Here is a 17,085-nt window from a genome sequence, read left to right as displayed (position 1 = left end):
CGAACCGGGCCGCGTGGCTGCTCCGTCGGTGAGACGCGGGGCGGGGTGTTATCTCTGCGATACAGCGGGGAGCGCCTCCCGGGAGGGTGTGATTCGGAGCTGGAGGCAGAGCGTGTCCGTAGCGAAGGGCCGTGGTGGCCTCGGGTGACGGGGACGGCAGCCCCTCCCCAGCGAAGGGAGAGCGAAGGTCGGGCTCCGGGAGCGGAGATCGTGGCCCTTCTGTGCTCCCCGACACCGCGCTCCTCCCGGGCTGGACTGAGTTGTCATCTCCGTTTAGGAGGCAGCGCCTCTCCCCAGCTCGTGCCCGCACGTGCCTCCTGGGTTCGTGCGGGAGGCAGACATGATGGCACAGCCCCCCTCATCCTTCCCTTCACCCCCGAATTCGGCGGGAGGAGGGGGGGACTTCGGGGCCCCTCGCAGCACCACCCGCCACACAGCCTGGGACTGTCCCGTCTGTCATTTCAGTCGGAAGGTTTCCTTCCCTCCGTAAATTACAACCGGGAACGTGTTCAGATATTTGTTGAATAAGCCCGAGAAGCTTAATTTGCTTCTTCATATGCGTGTGTGTGTTACTACCACACACACATTTTAAATGTATATTTATATTTTAAATTGACTACGCTTTACATTTCTTTTGTTCTCTTGCCCTCAGTTCAGTTTTTTTTTAGAACTTTAAAAAAGAAAACATTTTTATTGATTTCAGAGAGGAAGGGAGAGGGCGAGAGAGAGAGAAACATCAATGATGAGAGGGAATCATGGGTCGGCTGCCTCCTGCTCGCCCCCCACTAGGGATCAAACCCGCAACCCGGGCACGTATCCTTGGCTGGAATCGAACCTGCGACCCTTCAGTCCGCAGGCCAACACTCTATCCACTGAGCCAAGCCGGCTAGGGCTCAGTTCAGTTTATTTCCTTTTATTTGCTCTCGAGGGGTTTTGAAATTATGGGCGTGGATTACTTTTTTTTAATTTTTAAAAATGATTATCTCATTCAACAAAATCTAAATAAGCATGGTTTTTCATTCTGAAAAATATAGAGACTGAAAGTGTACTTAAAATTTGATAAGGCTGTCCACCACCACCTTTTTTTTTTTAACGTAGGCTAAGTTAAAAAGGTTACAGATATATATTTTTTATTCTAACCACTCTTCAACTTTGTCTAATCATTTTTGGGCATTAAAAAAATGATATTACCAAATATATTTACAAATGCTTTCTTACCATTGCTTCTTTCGGAGTTCATTTAGTCATAAATTTACTTCAGTGATGTTCAGCTAACCTGTCATTGGTTGTTTCTCCCTCATGTAGATAACCATTTAGGTGAGAGTAGAACTTCAGGTTGACAGTTATTTTCTGCATTTTCGAGACATTATTCAATTGTCTTAGCTCTCCATTCTGTTTCCCCGTTTCAGTCTAATGGTCATTTCTGTTAGGTAAACTATATTTTCTTTGTGGGATTTTGAAGGATTTTTGTTGTTGTTTTTAGGTTTATTTAGTCCTTTGCATTCCTGAGTTTCACTGTCATTTGTTTTGGAGTATATTTGTTTTTATTTGTACTGTTCAGGATTTCTGTTGGTGAACTCAGCGCTTACCTCTTGAAATAAGACCTGCTATTGTTTTCCATTCTCTTCTCATGCTCCTGTTAGACACGTTAGGGCAGTGGTTCTCAACCTTCTGGCCCTTTAAATACAGCTCCTCATGTTGTGACCCAACCATAAAATTATTTTCGTTGCTACTTTATAACTGTAATGTTGCTACTGTTATGAGTCGTAATGTCAATATCTGATATGCAGGATGGTCTTAGGCGACCCCTGTGAAAGGGTCGTTCGACCGCCAAAGGGGTCGCGACCCACAGGATGAGAACTGCTGCGTTAGGGCCTCTCAATCTGTCTTCCATGTTTCTTGACTTTTCTTTCTCTTCGCTGTGTGTTTTTCTTCATCTCCATGCACATAGGATAAAAGGTTTATTTACCAATAGCCTTTTCTGGCTGCACGAAATAAACTGACCCGAAATGACACTTTTTAGAAAACTAATACCAGCGTCAACAAAATGTTATTAGCTGGGCAATATATTATTAGGTAAGAAGAAATTTTAAGTGAGAATTAGGGTTTCCAGATTTTCAAGGTGACTTTCTTTTTTTTTTTTTTAATATATTATATTGATTTTTTACAGAGAGGAAGGGAGAGGGATAGAGAGTTAGAAACATCGATGAGAGAGAAACATCGATCAGCTGCCTCATGCACATCTCCCACTGGGGATGTGCCCGAAACCCAGGTACATGCCCTTGACCGGAATTGAACCTGGGACCTTTCAGTCCGCAGGCCGACGCTCTATCCACTGAGCCAAACCGGTTTCGGCATCAAGGTGACTTTCATAGGAGAGCAATAATAAATGAAATTTCAGGTCTTTATAGTTGTTTTTTGTTGGGAAGGACATTTGCAAATCCAGGCAGTCCCCAACTTATGATGGTTCTACTTGGGTTTTTTTTTTTTACTTTACGATGGTACAAAAGCAACATGCATTCAGTAGAAACTATATTTTGAATTTTGATCTTTTCCTGGGCTAGCGATATGTGCTACAACACATTCTCATGGTGCTGGGCGGCAGCAGCAAGATACAGCTCCCAGTCAGCTGTGCTGCCAGCTTTTTTTGGATAATGTGTATTTTACTCTTGAGATGAAACTCAAGATAAATGCTCAACTGTAGGTTACTGTAAGTGCTCTGGGCACATTTAGGCTAGTCTGAGCTATGATGTTCAGTACGTTCAGTGTATTACCTGCATTTAAAATTTTTTAAATTGATTTTTAAAGAGGGAGGAAAAGAGAGAGATCAATTACCTGCATTTAAAAATGTTTTTGTATTGATTTTGAGAGAGAGAGAGAGAGAGAGAGAGACGAAGATCAACCACTTATTTGTGCATTCATTGGCTGCTTCTCTTATGTGCCCTCGCCGGACTTCGAATGGGAAACCTTGGTGTATGAGGACAATGCTCTAACCAGCTGAGCTATCCAGCCACGGCTTAACTGCATTTTTGACTTACAATATTTTCAAGTTTACAATGAGTTTATCGGGACATAACTGCAACCTAAGTCGAGGACATCTGTACAGTTTATGATGCAAAGTGTTATCTGCCCTTTTTGTAGCTACAGGATTCCTGGTTCTTAGAACTTCCCATCTATTCATTTAGTCCTGGGAACAACTGTATGTAGTGGGTATAATATACGATTCTTATCCTATCATAGTGCAGATGACCAAAGTGAGGTGCAGAGAGGTTTGGTTTTGTTTTGTTAGCATACCCTGCTGTTACACAGATGGTAGGTATCATTTCCAGGATTTAAACCTAGGCCCCTAAATGTATAACACAGTGGTTCCCAATGTGGGGCGCAGGTTGCTCTCAGAGGGGAGCAATTTGATTTTTTAAGGGGGGCAATTTGAGAATGAGTTAATAGTGAAGTTTTTGCATTTCTTATGGTTCTAGGGGTCTCATATACAGTACATAAATGTATATTGTGACATTTATGCATTCAGTTCTCTATTATATATTTTGAAACTTTATTTGCTATTTTTTCCACATAACTTTATATTATTATTTTTTTTAACAATTTCTTAGTGACTTCTTCCTCAGTCCTTCAGCTGTTCTTTCGTTCTTTTATTTTTCTCTTTCATGGATGCCATGTTCTTTGGAAGCTTGTTTAGACCAAGTTAATGGCTTTTAGGCTTCCTCCACATGAATAGGAGTTCAGTTTTTTTTTCTTTTTCGTTTTTTTTTTAAAAGGAGTTTACTTTTTGAATAATAAGAATTATATGTCACAGGCGGGAGGTGGCGGGGGGGCTTCAGGATTTTAGAGATGCTCCGGTGGGGCATGGCCAAAAAAAGGTTGGGAACCATTGGTATAACACAATTTGAACTTGCTATAGCAACAAAGACTAACTTATTCTGGTGCTCTCTCTTCTATGAGACAAGCCAATATATAGACTTAGGTAGTATAATAAATAATAAGAATATAGAAAATAGAATAAATAAATAAACCTAGGCCCCTGACTCCAGAGCCCACTTTTTTTTAACCCTTGTGTTGTTACAGTGCCTCTCATTTCTTACCATCCCCAGGATCAGAAACCCTTACAGTAGGGATACTGCATTTGGTTGTGCAGATTCACTATCCAGTGGTCCCTGGCTGACAAACCCATTAGTAGCTGTGGTCTCTTCCATGCTCCGCTTATCAAACCGTATGTGGCTGCATCTGCCTGGAAGTAGGAGTGCTTTTTTATAATTTCTTCAAAGGTCCACATGGGCTTATGGGAGCCCAGACCTGTGGCTCATGGCTTCTTCTTCTTCTTCTTTTTTAAAAAATGTATCTTTATTGATTTCAGAGAGGAAGAGAGAGGGAGAGAAGCATCAATGATGAGAATCCTTGATTAGCTGCCTCCTGCACGCCCCCTACTGGGGATCGGGCTCACAACTGGGTATGTGCCCTTATGGGGAATGGAACCTCTTGGTTCACAGGTCGACGCTCAGCCACTGAAGCCACACCAGCCAGGCTCATGGCTTCTTTGTCCTTCCCCAGTTATGCCTTCTCAGGACTCTGACGTTCCCCAGAAGGAGCAGGAGAAAATGACCAAGTTTCAGGTAAGTAAGGCATTTCTTTCTGTCTCCTAAGATGTGATTTTATTTCTCAAAGATTAGGCACATCTTTTTTCTCTTCCTTGGAAAGGTTCATGGAAAACAACTGATCTTGAGTGCATGTTGTGCGCTAGACTCTGTGTGTGTGTGTTTTGTTTGTTTTGTTTGATCTTTATTATTTCACAAAATAATCTGAAAAAGATAATACAAATCTGAAATAGACAAAAATAATTTCCATTGTTACTACCCTCTTTTATAAACTAGCTGTTTTCACTTTCCCATATCCCTTTCTCACATGCACTCATACATTTGCAAAATTAGAATTGACAGGATATACTTATACATATTAGATAAAGGCTTACTATTGACAATGCTTATTAAGGTTAGTAAGATAAACTCAAGGGAATATGAATAAAAGAAATGAGCCACACAAAAAATAAAGTAAATTGATGTAGAAAATAATGATCACTAATAACCAAATGTGTGTAAATGTTAATAAAAACTTTACTTCACTTAGGTTGTCAAATTTTTTTTTTTAAAGGAATTATGTCCTATTTGTCCAGAGTCTAGAGCAGAGGTTCCCAACCTTCCTAATGCCGCGACCCTTTAATACAGTTCCTCATGTTGTGGTGATCCCCAATTTCATTGTACAAATTGAACATAATTAAAGCATAGTGATTAATCACAAAAACAATATGTAATTATATATGTGTTTTCCGATGGTCTTAGGCGACCCCTGTGAAAGGATTGTTCGACCCCCAAAGGGGTTGCGACGCGCAGGTTGATAACCGCTGGTCTAGAGATTCGGGGACATTTGTATTCTCACATGAAAGGTGACTTGGGCCCTATTTGGTTTGGCTCAATGGATAGAGCATCAGCCTGCGGACTGAGGGGTCCCAGGTTCGATTCTGGCCAAGGGCACATGTCTGGGTTGCGGGCTCAATCCCCAGTAGGGGGCGTGCAGGAGGCAGCCAATCAATGATTCTCTCTCATCATTGATATTTCTAGCTCCCTTTCTCTTCCTGTCTAAAATCAATAAAGTATATTTAAAAAGAAAAAAAAAGAAAGGTAACTTGGGAAAACCTTTAGAGAGGGAAATCTGCTATTTGCCATTCTGCTTCCAAATTTGTAACTTCATATTCTATTCTATGACTTTGCAATCGCTACTTCTTAGCTAAGATCTCTGTAAAAGGATCTTTGCAGCATTGATTATAAGTAAAAAATCTGTAATTAATTATATATTTGTATCAATTAAAGATAAATCATCACAACAACAACCACCACCAAAAAAACCATCAAAAAACAAAGATAAATGGTCAGTTCTAAGGAATACTATACTTTGCAATCCCAAAATGGAATGGAAGAGTCTATAACGATACCAGTTGTTCAAATTTACTTAGTATTTGTTATGTGCCAGGCACCATTTTAACTACTTTAAGTATATTCACTCATCTAATCCTTTCAAACATCTTGCAATTTAGACACCATTGTAGAGAAGAAGTGGAAATTGTTAGAGGTTAAGGAATTTGTCCAACATCTTGTAATTAATACCTTGGCATTTGAACTCAGCCTGTTCCTTCATCAGCTGTGGCATGTGTCTTCAAAACACAGAGGAAGAGCTATAAGCTGGAGACCTGTCCTGGAGGATTGCTGAAGGCCTGTGAACTTTGCAAACGTTAAAAACAGTGACAGAGCCCAAGATTTGTAGGGAGACAGGGAGAGGTAGTGAGAGAGGGACAACTGTTGACTAAAAACTGCCTGGGGTCCTCCATCTCTGTAACAATTGTTTGGTAACCTCCTTTAACTTGTCGATGGTGCCTTCAGGGGCCTTTTTGCAAGATTGAGGTGGAGTGTGTTTGGTGTTGTAGGAGGCAGTGACCTTCAAGGACGTGGCTGTGGTTTTCACGGAGGAGGAGCTGGCGCTGCTGGACCCGTCCCAGAGGAAGCTGTACCGAGACGTGATGCTGGAGAACTTCCGGAACCTGGTCTCAGTGGGTGAGGACGGGCGCCCTGTGACACTGAATGTCAGCCCCTTTGAGAGTCTCTGTGTCCTCAGTTCAGAGAGTTGGACCTTTTGAAATAGTTCCCTGACCTTGAAGACACAGTTTTTCTAACCCCTGGGATTACAGGCAAAGGTTTTCCTGGTCTTCCTGCTCAGGGAAAAATCTTGTCACCTTTCCCTCCTCCCCCCGCAAGGACATTTGGCAATGTATGGGGACAGTTTTGATTGTCATGACCGGGGGAGGGGTGCTAGCGATGCCGCTAAACCGCTTTGGCGGTGACGTTCCAGGACGTGGCTGTGGTCTTCACGGAGGAGGAGCTGGCGCTGCTGGACCCGTCCCAGAGGAAGCTGTACCGAGACGTGATGCTGGAGAACTTCCGGAACCTGGTCTCAGTGGGTGAGGACGGGCGCCCTGTGACACTGAATGTCAGCCCCTTTGAGAGTCTCTGTGTCCTCAGTTCAGAGAGTTGGACCTTTTGAAATAGTTCCCTGACCTTGAAGACACAGTTTTTCTAACCCCTGGGATTACAGGCAAAGGTTTTCCTGGTCTTCCTGCTCAGGGAAAAATCTTGTCACCTTTCCCTCCCCCTCCCCCCCAAAGGACATTTGGCAATGTATGGGGACAGTTTTGATTGTCATGACCGGGGGAGGGGTGCTAGCGATGCCGCTAAACCGCTTTCAATGCACAGGACAACCCCACAGCAGAGAATTAGCCAGTCCAAACAATCAACAGTGCCTGGGCTGAGAAGCCCTATTTTAAATGAATTATAAACGGGCAGCTTAGCTTTTATACTTTGTCGTTCAAATACTTCATCTTTCAAATTATGGTCGTGATCCATGATAGGTCATGGAATCAACTTAGCATATTGTTCAAATACTTCATCTTTCAAATTATGGTCGTGATCCATTGATAGGTCATGGAATCAACTTAGCACAGGGGTAGGCAAAAGGAAGTTTACAGCTGTGAGTGAATTCTTTTGATTTAAAGCTTTTCCATATGAGCAACTGTAACGTACTTTTGTCCACCCCTGCATTGGCATTACTTTTTCCCTCCCATGAAATAGTTCCTATCCTTTTTCTATTTTATTCTATCAGTGTTTTGTATCAAGACCTGCCTGCTCACATTGCAGTCTATACTGTGTCCATTTGCAGTGAGTGGTGTGAACGTGTGAGAAATTCAATGGAAACAGACAATGGCTAAATCTAATTTTATCTATATACTAGAGGCCTGGTCCACAAAATTCGTGCACTTGGCGGGGGTTTCCTCAGCCTGGCCTGCGCCCTCTGTCAGTCTGGGAGCCCTCGGGGGATGTCTGACTGTGGTGGAGGTGGGAGAGGCTCCCACCACCGCCTCTGTGCTCGCCAGCCATGAGCCCAGCTCAAGACTTGTGGCTGAGTGGCGCTCTCCCTATGGGAGTACACTGACCATCAGGGGGCAGCTCCTGCATTGAGCGTCTGCCCCCTGGTGGTCAGTGCACATCATTGCGACTGGTGGTTCTGCCATTCAGTCGATTTGCATATATTAGCCTTTTATTATATAGGATAGACATGAACCAGGTCATGACCTAAATTTCCTTTTGACCGGAATTGAACCCGGGACCCTTGAGTCCACAGGCCGACGCTCTATCCACTGAGCCAAACCGGTCAGGGCTAAATTTCTTTATTATTATAGTTCATGATCAAAAAGTTCTTAAAAATACCACTTTACAGGTTCTGAGGATTATGGAATTTGAACAAAAATATATTTTAGCTCTCTGCGCATCTTACATATATACATAGACCTGCCTTTTCATAGGATATCTTCCCTTCAAACCAGGTAAGGTAACCCAGTTGGAGGCAGAAGAAAACCTTTGGATGATGGAAAGAGAAACTCAAAGAAATGGGAATTCCAGGGAGAACCACATGGCTGTTCTTTCAGGTACCGGCTAATCTGCTCCCTGCATCTGTGATTACCACTCGTATGGGCGTGCTGTCATCTCTTGCCTGGACTGTGACAATAGTCTCCACACCAGCAAAAGGGATAGATGCAGAGGGTGAGGTCTCGGAGGGTCCCCTCCTGCTCCCTCTTATAAGGACGCTTGTGATTACTTTGGACCCATCCAGATAACCCAGGGTAACCTCCCTCTCAGGAGCCTTAACTTAGTCACATCTAAAGTCCCCTTTGTCAGGAATATTAACATGTTGCCAGGTCCTACGTGTTAGGGTGTGGACGTCTTTGAGGGCCATTCAATTAGCCCACCACACCCAGAACCGTGTATATACCTGTTGAGACTTTTTTAGCCTGTATTATTAAAATCTAACTTTCCAATAAATTTTTAAGAATTTGGTACCCTTCTCCCTCACCTTAAACATTTTAAGCCAATGGCTTCCAACTATTTTTAGTCATGACCTTCAATAAGAAATATTTTACATCTTGACCCAGCATCAATATAAAGTATGTGCATATTTACATATGTGCCTGTACGTAGCTGAAACAAGCATTTCATACAGTTGTGGTACCCTTAGCTTGTGATACATTTCTCATGTTTTTATTCTTTTTTAAAAATATTTGTCACAATTATGGAATCGGGTTCACAGTTCACTAATACCTCTCAGCAATTTGAATAATTCTGTCGCAGCCGTGATAAAGCAGTAAAGAAAACAGTGCATGTTTTCCCTGTGACCATTACATTCTAGTAGTCATGACCTTCAATAAGAAATATTTTACATCTTGATCCAGCATCAATATAATGTATGTGCATATTTACATATGTGCCTGTAACCGAAACAAGCATTTCACACAGTTGTGGTACCCTTAGCTTGTGATACACTTCTCATATTTTTATTCTTTTTTTAAAAAATATTTGTCACAATTATGGAATCAGGTTCACAGTTCACTAATACCTCTCAGCATTTTGAATAATTCTGTCGCAGCCGTGATAAAGCAGTAAAGAAAACAGTGCATGTTTTTCCTGTGACCATTACATTCTAGTGGGTCTAAAACGACAAGAAAAATTTAGGAAGTATATAGTCAATCAGGCAAGTGCTGTGGGGCAAAATAAAGCAGGAAAGGCAAATGGGAAGAATCAAAGGTGTATGGGGGTGAGGAGGAATTATTTTATATTGAGTGATAAGGAAGGCCTCACCTAATTGAGTGACATTTGAGTAGAGACCTGAGGGGATGAGAAACAGCACAGTACTAGCTCTCCCTGAGTAGAGACCTGAGGGGATGAGAAACAGCACAGTACATAGTACATAGCTCTCTGAGAAAGCTTTCCAAGGCGAGGAGACCTCCCTCTCTTCCTCATCAGGATTGCCTTTGAGAGTCTGCACTGTGCTGTTTCTTTCCTTTTCCCAGGTTCTTCCTGAGTTGTACCAGATTAGTTTTCCCTTTTCCACTTCTTACTGAGACCTGGTTTACTTCCAGATTTAGAACAATGAATGTTATTAGTCCGACCATTTCCCAAATTTACTCTTAGAAGATAATTTCTACCAGGACCTAAAATCCTATTGTATGCCTACAGTCTGAGCTTTTGTAGCCCAATGAGTAGAATCCCACTGGTCATAGGAATACTGTGGACAACTGCAGCTTTTAATCGATGTCACTGTAGGTTGGAATGGGGATTGTCTTTGTTGCTCTGCAGCCATCTGAGTCCAGACTTCAGCTCAGGTGTGACATGTTAGACTTATGGTTCTGAATGGGTCACCTTTACACTTGGTGGGTAAGAGTCTGGCGACTCCATTCTTTGCTTCAACTGCACGGGAAAGCAAGAAAAGGACAAATGGTGTTGTACAGAGATGACCCTCCCCTAGGTTTATGAAGGCCTTGCCCCATGATCTAAGTGTGAAATCCTGACATTTCTGAGCAAAGCTTTCACTTGTCGTCATCTTGGAATACCGCTTTTTCTTACAGGCAGCAAGAATCAGAATGAGGTGGAGATTCTTCAGAAAGTTGCATTAAAGTACCTTTCACATGAAAAGCTATTCTGGCAAATCTGGAGACAGATTGCAAGTGATTCAGCCAGGTGTCCTCAGAGGGAGAGCTCCCGGTTACTACAAGGCAGTTCTGATCAGACTTCTGGGAGTGGGAGCGGCGTGGTAAAATGTAAAGGAGACGGCTCCTGTTGTGTTGAAAATCAAGACTGTTTCCATGTCGAGGATGCTTGTGGGAATATACACCTGAGCGAGTCACAGAATCAGAATGGAGGTAAACAAAGTCATGTGAAAGATAACCAGCATGCCTGCGAAGCCGTGAAGAAATCACTACTTAGTGATCATATTAAAATTCACACAGAACAGAAACCCTACAAATCTAATGACTGTGGGAACAGCATGAGCGACGGCGTCAGTCAGCATTTACCCTGCAGAGAGGAACTGCATCTCTGTAGTGAGTGTGGGAAGGGCTTCAGTTACAGCTCACTGCTTTCAAGTCACCGGACTGCACACCCAGGAGGGAAATGCTTGGCTCAGAACTCACACCTGCAGGCTCCTCAGAGGCTTCACCCAGGAGAGAAACTCTCGAAATGTCATGACTCCGGTGATTGCTTCAGTAAGAGTTCCTTTCATTCTCATTCTAATCATGCAGGAGAAAAGTCCTATAGATGTGACAGCTGTGGCAAGGGATTCAGTAGCAGCACAGGTCTCACCATTCATTACAGAACTCACACTGGAGAGAAACCTTACAAATGTGAGGAGTGTGGTAAATGCTTTAGTCAGAGTTCAAACTTCCAATGCCACCAGAGAGTCCACACTGAAGAAAAGCCATACAAATGTGAAGAGTGCGGCAAGGGCTTCGGTTGGAGTGTTAATCTTCGTGTTCATCAGAGGGTCCACAGGGGTGAGAAACCCTATATCTGTGAGGAGTGCGGGAAGGGCTTCACTCAGGCCGCCCACTATCACATCCATCAGAGGGTCCACACTGGGGAGAAACCTTATAAGTGTGATGTCTGTGGTAAGGGCTTCAGTCACAATTCACCATTAATATGCCACCGGAGACTCCACACTGGAGAGAAGCCGTACAAATGTGAGGTGTGCGGGAAAGGCTTTACTCGCAATACAGATCTTCACATCCATTTTCGGGTTCACACAGGAGAGAAACCCTACAGATGTAAGGAGTGTGGGAAGGGCTTCAGCCAGGCTTCCAATCTTCAAGTCCATCAGAACGTCCACACGGGGGAGAAACGATTCAAATGTGAAACTTGTGGGAAGGGCTTCAGTCAGTCTTCAAAGCTGCAAACCCATCAGAGAGTCCACACTGGGGAGAAACCCTACAAATGTGATGTGTGTGGAAAGGGCTTCAGTTATAGTTCCAACCTTAAACTGCACCAAGTAATTCACACAGGAGAGAAGCCATACAAGTGTGAGGAGTGTGGGAGGGGCTTTAGTTGGAGATCAAATCTTCACGCTCATCAGCGAGTCCACTCAGGAGAGAAGCCTTATAAATGTGACAAGTGTGATAAGAGCTTCAGTCAGTCCATCGATTTTCGGGTCCATCAGAGAGTCCACACTGGAGAGAAACCGTACACGTGTGGTGTGTGCGGGAAGGGCTTCAGTCAGTCCTCTGGCCTTCAGTCCCATCAGAGAGTCCACACTGGGGAGAAGCCATACACATGTGATGTCTGTGGCAAGGGCTTTAGGTACAGCTCACAGTTTCTATACCATCAGAGAGGCCACACTGGGGAGAAACCTTACACATGTGAGGAGTGTGGGAAAGGCTTTGGCAGGAGCTTGAATCTTCGCCATCATCAGAGGGTGCACACTGGAGAGAAGCCCCATAAGTGTGAGGAGTGTGGTAAGTCCTTTAGTCTCCCCTCAAATCTTAGAGTCCATCTGAGTGTTCACCTTAGGGAGAAACTATTTACATGTGAGGAGTGTGGGAAGGGCTTCAGTCAGAGTTCACGTCTTCAGGCCCATCTGAGAGTCCACACTGGAGAGAAACCGTACACGTGTGACGTATGTGGGAAGGACTTCAGTCACCGCTCACGTCTCACGCAACATCAGAAAGTCCACTCTGGCAAGAATCGTTAAGAATGAGAAATGTGTTCATGCTTCCAGTCAGGTTGTACATCTAGTTTTTGGAGAGTCCATGCTGGGGATAAAACACTATAAAGTTTTGAGAGTGGAAAGGGGTTTTATAAATATTTCTCTCTTTTCCGAGACCAGCACAGCTAGAGAGCAGACAGGAGTCCTGAGTAGGGGCGACGGGGGATTGAGAAAATGAAAGAGACAGACACAAAGACAGTAGGAAAGCTGGGACCGGGTGGGACAGCTGTCCTCTGATGGAGAGACAGGGACCCAGAGCTGATACAGTGCATTTATTTTATACAGTAAGATACCAGGAAGTTTTACCAAAGTTTAAGATAAAGCATGTGCATTCGTGTGGCTTCTTTGTAATCGTCACTTCTGGATGGGCTGGATAATCATGTTTGTTCCTGGTGCCTGGCTGGATTTAGATAATGAAATCCACCCCCTGGCGCCTGAGCTAAAGGTCAGACAGACAGCACACCTGCCTCTGGCAAGGTATGTTTCCAGGGCATGGCTCTGCCAGGCTCCACTGGATTCAGACGGTTGTCATCTCAGGGGCCTTTCTCAGGCGCTCTCTACAGGATTTCTTCACTTGAAATCTAATAAATCCAGGAATAGGACTGATATTCAGGGGAGAAATATGTTGTAACCCTCTTGGTAAAATCCAGTTGATGTAAATGATCTTTCAAAATGAGTGCATGCCAAAAAAGGTGTGAAAAGGATTATTTGCCATATACAATCTAGTTTGGGGGCTATCAGGGAAGGTTTTGGATTATTTTCTCATTAACTTCCAATTTATATGTATTTACAGTGACCATTATTTTTTTTACTAAAGCTTAAAAGGTATGAAAAATGAAATGAATAAAATAACTAAAAATTACCTATAGTCAAGGACTCATAATTGCTTTATTTCATACAGTATATTGGATTAAAATTAAAGAATATATCCCCAGAGGTGAATCTTTGCTCTTCAGAAGTGAATTTGTGTTTGTAATGTTCATATATATGAACATTAATTGCATTATTGATTATAAAAACAAACATATAAATAATCATTGATTGTCAAAGTGTTTTACAATTCATTGATCCAGAGGAACACTATGCAAACATCAAATGGGAGAAGGTAAATTTGTAGTAAAAGATGTTGGATGATGTCCAGAATATATTCATTTGGAAAACAAATCTTGGGATTTTCATGTGATCACATTTTTTTTTTTAAAAAAAGGTATAAATGCATTAGGTAGGTATTCTAGTTATCTCTAAATGGGATTTTGCATTTTTTGTGTTCCAATAAAACTTTATTATGGACACTGAAATTTGAATTTATTATATATTTTTCAGGTGTCATGACATACTCTTTTTTTAAAAAAATATATTTTATTGATTTTTTACAGAGAGGAAGGAAGAGGGACAGAGAGTCAGAAACATCGATGAGAGAGAAACATCCATCAGCTGCCTCCTGCACACCCCCCACTGGGCATATGCCCGTGGCCAAGGCACACACCCCCGACCAGAATCGAACCTGGGACCCCTGAGTCCGCATATCCATTGAGCCAAACCAGTTAGGGCACATGAAATACTCTTTTCATTTCCCCCCCATCTGTTAAAAATGTAGAATACATTCTTTGTTATTTTTGTGGGGTATTTTTGTTGTTAATCCTCACCTGAATATATTTTTTTTCCATTGATTTTTAGAGAAAGAAAGAGAGAGAGAAACATTGATCTGAGAGTTGGGAGGCTCCTGGATTGGCTGCCTCCTGTGCATGCCCTGACTGGGGCCAGGGATCAAACCTGAAGCCAAGGTATGTGCCCTTGACCAGAAATTGAACCCACAACCCTTCAGTTCCAGGGCCAATGCTCTAACCACTGAGAACAGCAGCCAGGGTATATAAACTATTCTTAGTTCATGGGCCATACTAAACGAGGTGGCAGGCTGGATTTGGCCCACAAGCTATAGTTTGCTGACTCCTAGTTGATCATATTTTTAAAAAATTTTAAATTACAGTTAACATTCAATATTATAGCAGTACAGCATAGTGGTTGGACATTTATATAACTTAAGAAGAGGTGATCCCCAATAAGTCTAGTATCCACCTGGCACCATACATAGTTATTAAAATATTGACTATACTAGAGGCCCGGTGCACAAAAATCATGCACTGGAGGAGGGAATCCCTCAGCCCGGCCTGCGCCCTCTCGCAGTCTGGGACCCTCGCTCCTTAACGCCTCTCTGCTTGCTGCTCCTTAGCGCTGCTGCAGAGTTGGGAGAGGCTCCCGCCACTGCCGCTGCTCTCACTAGCTGTGAGCCTGGCTTCTGGCAGCTGAGCGGCATGCCCCCTGTGGGAGCGCACTCACCACCAGGGGCAGCTCCTACCTTGAGCGTCTGCCCCCTGGTGATCAGTGGGCATCATAGTGACTGGTTATTCTGGCCGTTCTGCTGTAACAGTCAATGAGACTTTTATTATATAGATCCCCTATGCTGTACTTTACATCTGCAGGACTACTTTGTAACTGCCAATTTGTACCTCTCTCACCCAGCTCCCAACTCCTGCATTTCTTTAAACTTGAACAGTCAATGAGACTTTTATTATATAGATCCCCTATGATGTACTTTACATCTGCAAGACTACTTTGTAATTGCCAATTTGTACCTCTTTCACCCAGCCTCCCAACTCCTGCATTTCTTTAAACTTATTGTTTTGAAATAATTTAAACCTTTCTGTAAAAATTATATAAAATCTCATATACAGTTGGTAATGTGTTTGAGTCATTATTCTATACAAGTGAATTTGTACATATATTGATACTTCTGTGTACATGCACATTTTTAAAAAATATTTTTATTGATTTCAGAAAGGAAGGGAGAGGGAGATAGAGATAGAAACATCAATGATGAGAGAGAATCATTGATCAGCTGCCTCCCGCACGCCCCCTACTGGGGATCAAGCCCGCAACCCGAGCATGTGCCCTTGACTGGAATCGAACCTGGGACCCTCCAGTCTGCAGGCCAACGCTCTATCCACTGAGCCAAACCAGCTAGGGCCATGCACATTTTTTTTAAAAAACTTACTTCCCTTTCTCTTTTTTTTGAAATTTATTTTTTGGTAGGTGATGAAATTAAAATCAACGTATGGGATCTTCAAGGTGTCTACTGCCTCTGGCAGAATTTAATTATTCTTCATAGGACTATCTAGTTCTTCCTATGCCAGTTACCGAAATTTTGCCTCATTCCCCACTACTTTGCAGTACCATGTTTAAAGAAAACCAGTAATCCTATATAATAAAAGGCTAATATGCAAATTGTCCTTATGGGTGGGAGTTAGAGCCACGGGGAGTTAGATGTGCGCTGACCACCAGGGGGTGGCACTGGCAGCAGGGGGGAGGGGGGCGGGCAGTGGAGGTACTACCGGTCCTGATGGGCCCTGACGAGAGCGGAACTGCACAGGATGGTGGAGTAGGTGAGTAGGTGAGCGGGCGGCTCCAGGCCAAGGCGAGTGTGAAGGGAGGCCCTGGTCGGTAGCCAGCAGCCGCTAGGGACCTTACCCGTGCACAAATTTTGTGCACTGGGCCTCTAGTCTATACATAATTACAGGTCTGTTTTGGCTCTCAATTTCCTTTGATTGATCTATTTTTCAATATTTTTACCAAAACCACAGTACTTTAGTTACATTAGCTTTGCAATGAGTCTTTTTTTTTTATATATAAATTTTTATTGATTTCAGAGAGGGAGAGAGAGAAACATCAATGATGAGAGAGAATCATTGATCGGCTGCCTCCTGCACGCCCCCTATGGGGATCAACATGTGCCCTGACGGGGAATCAAACCATGACCTCCTGGTTCATAGGTTGACGCTCAACCACTGAGCCACGCCAGCCAGGCTTTCCATGAGTCTTGATATTTAGTAGAGGACGTGTTATTATCTTGTTCTCTTTTAGGATATCTTGGCAACTTTCAGGAGATACAAACAGAACCACCCATAAAGTATTCTTTCTGAAAAAAATGAATTAGCCCAGCCCATGTGGCTCAGTTGTTGAGTGTTCAATTCCTAGTCAGGGCACATGCTGGGGTTGCATGCTCGATCCCCAGTAGGTGGTGTGTAGGAGGCAGTGATCAATGATTCTCTGATCATTGATGTTTATATCTCTCCCTCTCCTTTCTCTGAAATCAATAAAAATATGTTTTTTTAAAAATCAAATTGAGCCTCTAACTCTAATCATTGTTTTATAGACAATATGGAGAAATATTTGCAATAACATGAATGTAACAGGAGGGCATTATGTTAACTGAAATAAGCCAGACAGAAAGACAAATACTGCCTAGTAGAATTATATGTGGAATCCAAGGGAGGAAAAAAGTTAAACTCATAGAAACAGAGTAGAATGGTGGTGGTTGCCTGGGGGATGCAGGTGGGGGTGGGGGAAGTAGGAAGAGGTTGGTTCAAGGGTGCAAACCTTCAGTTA

General features: G+C 43.0%; 1 protein-coding gene across 4 annotated transcripts in view; it reads left to right on the top strand.

Moving 5' to 3' along the window:
- Positions 1-17,085, top strand: part of LOC102241335 (zinc finger protein 235) — a 117,067-nt gene that overhangs the window by 239 nt on the left and 99,743 nt on the right. The window contains exons 2-5 of one of the 4 annotated variants that reach the window (XM_014533519.1): positions 4,564-4,625; positions 6,488-6,614; positions 8,438-8,539; positions 10,514-12,851. In XM_014533519.1, the coding sequence (XP_014389005.1) occupies positions 4,566-4,625; positions 6,488-6,614; positions 8,438-8,539; positions 10,514-12,627 (2,403 nt within the window). In that variant the 5' untranslated portion in view covers positions 4,564-4,565 and the 3' untranslated portion in view covers positions 12,628-12,851. Of the gene's footprint in view, positions 1-6; positions 29-4,563; positions 4,626-6,487; positions 6,615-6,944; positions 7,019-8,416; positions 8,540-10,513; positions 12,852-17,085 lie in introns of those variants that run through there. The other 3 variants (XM_014533521.1, XM_014533520.1, XM_014533514.1) reach the window with 3 other exon arrangements.

Source organism: Myotis brandtii, unplaced genomic scaffold (genome assembly GCF_000412655.1).
Source record: "Myotis brandtii unplaced genomic scaffold, ASM41265v1 scaffold987, whole genome shotgun sequence".
Taxonomy (NCBI): domain Eukaryota; kingdom Metazoa; phylum Chordata; class Mammalia; order Chiroptera; family Vespertilionidae; genus Myotis; species Myotis brandtii.
This window is presented reverse-complemented; position numbering and strand designations above follow the sequence as displayed.